Genomic DNA, 10,976 nt, shown 5'->3' on the forward strand with positions numbered 1-10,976 from the left:
ACTTACATATCAACACACTTGTAAATAACTATAATAAAAATATAAAAATATTTTATAGTCTCAACAATGTTACAAAATCTAAAAAACAAAACAGAAATTATCAAACTAGGAAAAAAAAAGAAAAAAAGTCTTGTGGTGGAGTGACTCCTCCCATCCTCATGGGTGGTAGCCACACATAGGGAAGAAAAACTATTAGAACTTCTCTCCCCATCCACCTTGAGGGGTGGCTCGCACTAATCTACGACAATATTTGGTATCTTAAGGTGACTTTGAGCTAACTTGTGGATGCCATAGACTGTTCAAGGTGGTTGCGAGACACCCTGTGAGAAGATATGAGTTTTGTGGGATGTCTCGTGTTATATCGGGAGGTCATTGTGCAGGCTAACCTATAAAGAGGAGATATAGGGTTCCTCTCTCCCTGGGACTACCACCCATGAGAAGGATTATTTTAAGTAAGAGTACTGCTAAGGTGTCGCTCAGCAGTGACTGCTGCGCGTGTCCTTTAAGCTAAATTCTCTTTTTATTTATTTTTTTCATTTTTCTTATTCATATTTTTTAAACATTTTAAAATATTTTTAAAAAAATAAAAAAATATCAATATAGTAATAGTCACTTTATTAATTAGTAAGTAAAATTAAAAAAATTAAAAACAAATTAAATGCATCAGTGGTTAAAATGGAGGGGCAAAGTAACATTATTTGTAAGAAAAATTTTGAGTGGAATTTTTACACAATATATTTCTACCTAATAAATATGTAATTTGTTATTTTTGTCTTTCTATTTTAATGCTTAAATATGTATGTATTTAAATAAAAATATAAAAATAACAAATCACATATTAATTGGATGGATGTGCATTGTAGTCTTTCCTTTAGAATTTCTGTCTTTCTAAACTTTTTGTTTGGTTAAATAATTTTTTATCTGTTAGATTTTCCAATAATTTTTCAGAATTTAAAATGATTAATTTATTTATTGAAACTATTTATTTTGAAGAAAATTATTAGGAATTTTGAATGAGAGAATCCAGCGGCGTCGTTTTATAAATTGGTGTCGACCACCTCAGTCAAAAAAACCCCTTTCTCGGTCAAAACCCTTCGGTACCTCGAAACAACAGCACAGACCAGGAGTAGGCTAATAGCAGCTCTACACGAAGCCAACAATGGCGTCCTCTAAGGTGATTTCAAGGTTGTCGTCGAGATTACAGCCCCTTGCTCTCAAACTCGGTAAGAGATCGCTCGCACCTGAACTCTCTCCTCTCAATACCTGCTCTCAGTCGCACACCTCTGTTTCTGCGAGACGCATTTCTCGCATTTCTCGGTGAGATCCCGTTACTCTTATCTCTAGGTATTATTTATTTATTTTCTTACATTATGCTATTTTCCGAGAAAAGGCAGTGAAAATTTTGAATCTTTTCGGATTGGCCTTTATAAGAGGACCTAATATAACTTTTTTGATAAGTATGCGGACCTAATATAACTGACCTAATAAACGAAGAGTTTTCCCTAAATTGAGTCTAACGGGAAATTGTGTTATTTCTTTTCTTTTCCCTCCAATCTTAAAGAGAAAAAGAAAAAAGAAAAAAAAAGAAACGAGAGCAGAAGAAGATTCAACTTAGTATTTTGCCTTCCTAAATTTTCCCTGTAACGGAACAGCGATTTACTGTTGTATTTGTGGTAATTTATTTTTGCTTAGATTGCCGGTGGAGTTAAGCAGCCTGGAGACAATCATGCCATTGCACAGCGCGATAGCGTCAGCTCGACTGACATCTAGCTTGTCTGTTGAATCAAAGAGCTGGAGTTTAGTTCCTCAAGGTATGTCACATGTACCAATTTTGTTTGATGCTTGGTCATTAACTTGACGTTTCATATAGTGGCAGAGAGATAATTTGCATTAGAGTTCTTTGCTGAAAAATGCATGAACCTGGAATGTATAAGAACAGGAAGCTTAGTGCACGCCGCCTGCTTGTAAGTGTGACTAGGAGAATTTCATTAATGGTATTTCCAAATGCAGATGAGCTTTTCTCTCATTGGCCCTACTTGCATTGAGACAGTCGGAATTGCAACTCTATATGGTAGGATAGATATTGATCATCTTGACTTAACTTAGACCTGTGGCAATTATTCCCTAGGGGTTGGCTCAAGTGGTAAAGGCCTTGGGCTTGGGGGTATGCTACCCCTCAGGTCTAAGGTTCAAATCCCCTTGAGTGGAAACAATCTCTAGGAACCATTGGACTGTGAGATTTTTCTCTTGAATTACCCGAGGTGCACTTGTGAGAAACTCCTTGTTGAGGATCTGTGCACCCCCAGGATTAGTCGGGACACTATTTCTGGACACCCTGTCAAAAAAATGATAATAATAATAAAGATCTGTGGCAATTATCTAGGCTTGGGTATATTTTCCTATATAAAAAAATTAATCTAGGCTTGGGAATATGAGTCGATTTATATTCCAGGCTGTTAAAGTGCCATGCCCCCCTTCTATTCAAATTATCCTATATGGTACATGCCCATTCTAGTTTTCCACAAATGCATTTATTGAATTCTATTACAAACTTCTAAACAGAATCCCACAGGATTAACCTTCCACGTGGTCTTGTTCAGTGGAGAAAGTAGACCATTAAATGGAGAATTTAATATTTCGACTTATGGAACTCTCAAATCACGCTTAATGAGTGAACTCATACAAAATATCTGGACTTAATAAACCAACCTTTTGTTATTAAATCTGTAATGTATATTTATTAAAATTGCAGAGGGGCACAACCCTAGTACACATGAAGTATACAAAAGGATGCACTCAACCAGTGCGAAAAAGAAACAGAGCTAATCTCTTTGAAGTCTTTAGTGCCATCGGTGTTAAAAGATTTAAATTACTTCCTGATAGAATCCCATGAAATAAAAAATTAGATAATTGGCTTGGTGGTATAAAATATTTAAATACTTATCAAAAAAGAATCCCATGAAATTAGCTCCCCATTTTCTTTGAGAAGTTAGTTGGAACTTGCTCTGAGTAAACTAGTGATTAAGGGTCCGTTTGGCAACACAATTATTCTAAAGTATTATTAGATATTTCCCAAACATGTAAACACAAAACACGTTTCAATTTCAAATTTTTAACTTTTTCATCTAATCATTACCTAATCATAACAACTTTCCTAAATACTCAAACAAAATGCAAAAAACAATGTTATTTTTCAAATTTTAAAAATATTTATATTAAAAAATTATATTCAAACAATTTTTTAAATTTATAATATATTTATTCAACATTTTCTCTCTCATTTCCCAAACCCAATAAAATATCTTAACTCAAATCATTTCACTACCATTCACATATATATTGAGATATTCTAACTATCTAAACTAGGGGTGTAAATCGGTCCGGTCCGAGGGGAAATTTCAACCCATCATTTTCCCCATACTTGACCTGACCGAACATCCATAGGGATTGGACTGAATTGGTAGCATTGGTCCAGTCCAGTCCAGTCGGTCTAGTCCAATTATTTTTTTGATTTTTTTCTTCTTTTTATTTTTCCAAATAAATTAATAATTTTTTTTTAAATTACTAAATTAAAAATAAGTGAATTATTAATGTAGATTATGTAACTAACTCATTAAAAAAATATTTTATATAGTCAATGATAATAAATTTCATGAAAATTATATTATTAACTTATATAATTACTATATAAAAATAATATATTAAATTATTAAAAATATTTTTAAAATATATATATAGGAGTTTGGTTCGGTCTGGTCCGGTCCAAAATTTATAGACCCTTGGACTGGACCGAATGGTTTCGGTCCACAATTTATGGGACCAAGACCAACAGGTCTACAGTTTGGTCCGGTCGGTTTTTCTGATCCGGTCCAACCAGCTTACACCCCTAATCTAAACAGGCTCTAAGTTGTCTACTGGAGGTGGACCATGGATATGTAGATACTAACAGTTTATATGTTCAGACAGAATGGTGAGCTGAAGCTTGGGAGGTAGCACCGGAATATTTAAGCCTCTCTTTTATCCTGATTGATTCTAACCTAGTAACTGGAAAATTTTTTTTATCAAGATCCATACCTTCCGATTGTGTGTATCCTTGTGCCACTTACCCAACCTTGTTCGTAACAACAATACTGTTTTCATCAGTTTTGTTCTTTAAAACCCATTTGGTATCAATGACATTGGTATCTTTAGGTCTAGTGCTTCTTTGCCTTTGCAAACTTCAAATAAGCTAAATGAGAAGTTCACTAGTCAAAAATTGATTAACTATTCCAGTTAAGTAACTCTATTTAGTCAAAAGTTAAGTGATCAGAAAGCGGTTAAGTAATGCTTGAGTTGGACAATTCTTGCAAGCTGTGATGATAGATTTAAAAAGGAAACAATCTCTGCAATTCTTTGGAGAGGCCAAAATCCCACCTGAAGTGGCTTGCTATGCATTTTTTTGCTAGCTGTGTAAGGGCACACAGTTGTTCCCAAAACAGAAAATATGCAAATATACAGTAGAATGGCACCAATCGTGTGTCAGTCAACCATGAGTTATGTTTGCTCAATATGAGTGAGTTCTGATCACAAGTGTGTATGTAGGTAACAATATATACATCATTATGCTTCCTCTAATATAATTACCAAACTTTTCTATTGCAGGGATATCAATGCCTTTATGACCGTTGCAGCACCAACTTCTTACAAGGCAGCGGTTTCTATTTGATGGCAATTTCATTTTTGTTCTTCTTTAGAGGCCTGTCTCAAAACTGTTCTTCTGCTATTTATAAAGAGCATTGGCTTCAATGGATGTCAGTTGATGCTTAGACTGCTCCCCTTCAAGTTGATCTTTTCTTTGGATATAGTTTCTGGAACGTTCATTTCCAGGTTCTTGGCTGAGCTTTTGATAACCTTAATGAAGTATGCATTGTTCTGTATGTTAACGAAGTAGTATATAGCCTTTTTCTTTCGCTATTACATGTTATATTAACAAATTTGCGCAGGCATTTATCAGGTTATTCATTTCCATTTGAGAAACTGGTCTTACACTACCACCTGTTTAGAACTACTGTCATATATGTTGGAGAAAGCCAGCCAAAAATAAATATAAGAGGGGCTCTCATAATAGGTGGAAAGGGTAGTTCTTTGTGGCGCAGTCACAGTCACTCAGTTATTGAAGATGGTTAAGTTCTTTCTTCAGTTTATTGTCTGGATTGATTAAAGCTTGCATCTTGAACATTGTCTTGGCTGGTTGTCAAATTTGATATGCTTTTGGTTTCAATATTTTGACGATGAGAAATGCTACTTTTCATCTTGATTCTTGTCATCTGTCCAATAACACCAATTGATGTGGCAAATTTTAAGTGGATTTATAAGCTAATCACTTAAATGAAAGTCCTGTAAAATATGATACATCAGTTGGTGTATCTAAGAATGACAAAATATAGGACGGAGGACAACATTTATTTATGAGGATTAATGGCTTTGTTGTATTTTTGTACGAAATCCATTGATAAAAATATATAGTAAGACTATTTAGTTTGAGTTTTCTCAGGGTCACTGTAGGTTTACTTAGTCGTTAACTTTAGAGCTTCATGAGATTAGTTAAGGTGCGCGCAAGCTGGCTCGGACGTCCACAGATATAAAAATAAATAAATAAATAGTAAGAATATTTACAATACATGCGGTGTTCAATTTTGGGCAGACATTGCTCAGTGAGTTGATGTGCTCTTCCCCTTCGCCCCTTTTAAATATCATACTTCTGAATTGGAATATATGAAAAATAATAAAATATTGAACAAAAAGTGCAACTATCTTGATCAGTCTAATGTTTGAAGCATTGTTTTAAATACCGTAATATACTAGCCGGTATATTTCATACCAGCTATTGGTCTGGTACATATATTACACATGTTTCGTACTGTCTCAAATATCGATAATACCAACTGATATTTCGGCTTGTATTGGCCTATATTTTAGCCTATACAGGTATGTATTTCGACTTTTATCTTTTTTTTCATTTCTTCAAATTACAAGGTTATTTTTTGACATTCAATTCAAATCAAGCTATTTATAATTTATATATATTTATATATAATTTATTCATATATAGACTATTATTTTAGAATATAATATATATTTATATATATAATTTATTCATATATCGACTATTTCAAAATAGTACAAATATCGAAATATTTCGTTTCAGTGTCTTGACTAGGGGTGCTATCCGCACCATACGGTGCGGGGTAGACCCCGCCCCCCGCCCCCTCATGGGGCGGATGGGGAAAAACTTCCCCGTACCCCGCCCCCACACACTGGAGGCGGGGTACCTCGTCCCGCATGACGGGGTACGATGTGGGGGGGCAATCCGTTCGCCCCCCTTCTAGGCCTTGGGCCCATAAGCAATTTCTGGGCCATTTTGGGCCCAGACACCTCAGCAATGGGCCAAAAATGGCCCACAAAGTTGTATTTTTTGCTCAAAAAAAACTTGTAAACTATTTTCATTTTCAGCCCATAAAATCATAAGTAAAAAGGAAAAAAAATTTAAAAACCAGATTAAAAAAAAAAAAAGTGTTATGGATGGTAATTGATTTTATGGCTAAGAAAAGTTACTAGTCTAATAGTCTAATACATAATAAACTAATAATAATAACTAAGCTATTACAAAATTGAAAGGCTAAACAATTACAAACATAAAAGTGTCAAAGGGACATTGTATCAACATTACAAATTATTGAATACAAAATTTGAATAAATAATTAAAAATTGAATATTCTAAAGAGGCTTGTCAATTGTGGCTTGTATTTGAGTCAATGGGTGTGACAGTTGGGGCGGCCCGGGCTTGAGCACATTTTTATGTTTTAAAGGTACTAGACGTCTCATGTGTTACTACAAAAATTAATATTAAAATTAATAACAATAAAATGGAAATGAATATAAATAAATTAAAATAATAAAATAAAAAACAATTACCAGGTGGTCCAAATCCAAACTGATCACTACCCTCATCGGTCTCCTTAAAATCTAAAATATCCGGAACATGAATATTCTTTCCTATCGTTCAACTCTGTGTGCATATCAATGCATCTACAGTTGTAGGAGACAATGAACTACGGAAATGATTCAATATACAACCTCCGGTACTAAAGGCTGACTCTGAGGCAACGGTACTAATAGGGATGGCCTAAATACAGCGGGCAATCTCAGAAATGATGGGATATTTCTTTGAGGCATTCTTCCACCATCCTAATATATCGAAATGATCATCATCATCTTGGACCATATCCGCTGACAAATAGTTGTCTAACTCAGAAACGACCTCCGTAGATTGATTGACTAGTGTGAGATTCTGTGCGAGAGTCTTAGTCCACAGCATTCTGCGCTTCTTTTTAGGAGGCCCAGTCACGGTGTCTGTAGAAGGCGTTGGGGTCGGTGTATGTGTCTTCGATGTAGTACCACTCTTAATTGCATTAAACTCATCATACAATTTTTTCAGGATATCTTGGGCCAATTCACCAATAAGTTCAGTCCATACCTGATTGTGAACAAGTCTCAACCCATATAACAAGCCTAAAACTTTCAGACGGGGATAAAAAAATAATAGCCACATATAAGAAAATATTCATTCTAGTCAAATCTCTCCAATACTTGTCATATTTTAGCATCATGCTCACTGTCATCCCCATCATCCTTTCATTGGAACCCCTACGCATATCTTCTAATTCTTCTTTTACCTTACATATTTGTTGACAAAACCCATAGGATGTAGGGTACAAAGAATCAGATATATTCAATGTGACATCATAAAATAATCCAAGAAAATCAACGAAAGTAGAAACTACCACCCAATCATCATCATTAGGCTTTCGTGATCCTCCGTGCTCATCAAAGTATTTGACATATTGGATGTCTTCATCACCCAATAATTGAAAGGCTGCCTTATATTCTTGGGCCGCCTCCAACATCAAGAAGGTTGAGTTCCATCTGGTAGAAACATCAGTACAAAGACCATTCTTCGATGTTATGCCCGCAGCCTTTGCAGCAACTTTGAATTTCTCCAATCTAGAAGGAGAAGAACTCACCCATTTCACAGCCGTTCTAACTCATGCAACCGAGTCATCAACATCTTTCAACCCCTCAGTCACAATTAAATTCAAAATATGTGCAGCACATCTAACATGCAAGTATTCACCACCCAAGAATGTCTTATTTGCATCTTTAAGATAATTCTTTAGATATCCCAAAGCGACATCATTAAACGACGCATTATCAACTGATACAGACAAAACCTTTTACAACCCCCACTTCTTTATTGCGGCCTCGAAGGCCTTCCCAATCATCTCACCCTTATGATCAGTTATTTGACAAAATTTAATAATCTTTTTGTGCAGAACCCAATCAGCATCAACAAAATGCACAGTCAACGACATGTAATTCATATTTTGGATAGAAGTCCAAGCATCGGTAGTGAGGCAAACTACCAAACCTGCCAATTGGCCCCTCAAAACATCTTTATCACGGAGGTACATCTTCTTAATATCTTTTGCCACAGTGTGACGAGAAGGAAGTACAAATCTCGGTTCCAACTCTTGGACAAATTCTTGGAACCCTTTACCCTCCACAAACTGAAAAGGCAGCTCGTCCATGACAATTATACGAGCTAACTTCCTTCTACACTCATCGTGGTTATACTTCGTATACCCCTTCAATGTTGGCCCCCCGGCCCCACTACTCCCATCCGCCATTTTAAAATCTAGTCTAGATTGACCATTCTCTACTAAAGATTTTAAAATTGGACTCTTCTTGCATTGTTCCTCTAGATGGACCTTCAACTGGGATGTACCATGTTTTCTATAGTGACATCCATACATTTTCCCACAGTGATTACATTTAGTTTGTGGGTTGTTGGGGTCACCACCCTCTAGTTTGGTAAAGTGTTGCCAAACTATGGATACAGGTTTCTTGCCCTGTGGGGGTTTCGGAGCAGGGCAAGGTGTACTCGTTATAGGGATAGGAATAGGGTTAGTTTCTGGGGTAGGGGTGTTGGCTGGGGAAGGCGAGCTATCACTGAAATTCGAAAACATTCCTGATTCTCCAACAAAAAAATAAAAAATAAAATTCAAAGTGCAATCCAACACAATCAGCAAAAACTGCATACAAAACTGCATACATCAAAAAAATAATTGGGTTTCGGATTGGAACCCTAAATTGGGGTTCCAATCCGAAACCCTAAATCAAATTAGGCCCCTCATTGATTGAAACCATATAATTCAATTTAGGGGTTTCAATCAATGAAACCCCAACCACCAAATTAGGGTTTCGGATTCGAACCCCAAATTGGGGTTCCAATCCGAAACCCTAAATCGATTTAGGGGTTTCTCGCTAGCATATTTAATCTGTTTATTTTTTTAAATACTTTAATATCATTTTTTAAAAAATTACAATATCATTAAAAAAATACTTCTTTAATCATTAAGTTAAAAAAAAAAATCGACACCCACCATCGAGAGAACCCAATGAGACATATAGCATTTCTCATAAATTAATAAGCAAAAGGCTGATTTGATATTTTTCCTATTTTGAAAATTTACCTTCTTCCTTGGATAGCCAGTTTTGTAGAGTTAGAATGGCTATCATAAATTAATTACAACATTTGAGCATTTATGGCTAATGAAATCTTTGATAATTTTTGTCAACAAAATAGAAAAATAAGAAGTTGTTTGCATTGTGGGTAATAGATTTGACAAAATAGTTGGATAAATATTCATATTGTGTGAGATGTGTTTCTTTCATGTTTTTAGTGAAAGTGGATATGGTTTTTGTTTTTTGTTTTTTTTTTCCCACAAAAATCTTGGCAAATAATTATGTGAGAATTTTACTTGAGAAAAATAAAATTTTTTGTATGTTTAAAAGATGTTTAGATTGAAGTTGGATTTTTTTTTTTTTTTTGAAAACTTTCTTTAGAAAATTAAAAACCTAGCATAGCCTATTATTGGGCAGAGTTATTACATTAATACCATAATATACAATGTTTGCATTCACATCATTATTTCAAAGCTGAAATGCATGAAGCATGTGACCAAGCTTTTCAATTAAATTTTGCCCTTCAAAACTAGCAAATGATCTGAATATATCATCACATTGCAAGAGTAATTTTAGTTTTGAAGGTTAATTATAATTTTTATAGACAAGCTAATTTGTATTTTACTTGTGCAAAATGTTGAGCTTCTATATCTTCAATCACTTGAGAAAACTGTCTTTTTAAGATAAAAATAAAAATAAAAGAACAAATAAACAATGTTTAACTCATATTTAATCATGAGTAGTGCTAGATATAAACTCAAAAGGTGAAAGTCCCGTATAAAATTAATGAGAAAAAGAGGTGCCCACCATAATTTTTTTTCCTTTTCATATGAGTCCTTGATTTTTCTTAATTTTTTTAAAGAAAGTACATGAAATTTATACAATCTAAGACTGTATGAATCTTTTGTCTAAATTACAATATGAAAAGCATAATTAGTTTACATATTTACAAGCAACAAATTAAAAATTGATCATTCCTATTTTGGAATCAAAGGAATTAAGATTCAAAGCTATGTCTTAGGGGTTTCGATCAATGAAACCCTTAAAAAAAATTAGGGTTTAGGATTGGGACTCTAATTTAATTTAGGGTCCCAATCCGAAACCCTAACCCCTAAATTGATTTAGGGGTTTCAATCATGAAACCCCTAAATCAATTTAGGGGAGGGTTTCAATGAAATTTACAAAAAAGAAAAAACAATCCAATGAATCCAAAAATATACCAATCCGAAACAATCACACAATTACACGAATCCACAGCACACAATTCACAAATCCCATCCTTCATCTCCGATTCAATCCCATCCTTCCTCCAATCTCCGATTCTCCAATCAAAACTCAAAAAAAAAAAAAAAAAAAAAATTCAACGGAGAAAATCAAAAGATGAGGAGAAAAGTTGTTTACTGTGTACCGTG

General features: G+C 34.5%; 1 protein-coding gene across 1 annotated transcript; it reads left to right on the forward strand.

The window, feature by feature from the left end:
- Nucleotides 1–1,065: 1,065 nt before the first annotated feature.
- LOC122304963 lies at nt 1,066–4,922 on the forward strand. The gene is made up of 3 exons (XM_043117224.1): nt 1,066–1,317; nt 1,693–1,811; nt 4,642–4,922. Exons 1-3 carry the CDS (start codon nt 1,160–1,162, stop codon nt 4,659–4,661), a joined length of 297 nt encoding a protein of 98 aa, XP_042973158.1. The 5' UTR covers nt 1,066–1,159; the 3' UTR covers nt 4,662–4,922.
- Nucleotides 4,923–10,976: the final 6,054 nt, after the last annotated feature.

This window comes from Carya illinoinensis, chromosome 3 (genome assembly GCF_018687715.1).
Source record: "Carya illinoinensis cultivar Pawnee chromosome 3, C.illinoinensisPawnee_v1, whole genome shotgun sequence".
NCBI classification, from domain to species: Eukaryota; Viridiplantae; Streptophyta; class Magnoliopsida; order Fagales; family Juglandaceae; genus Carya; species Carya illinoinensis.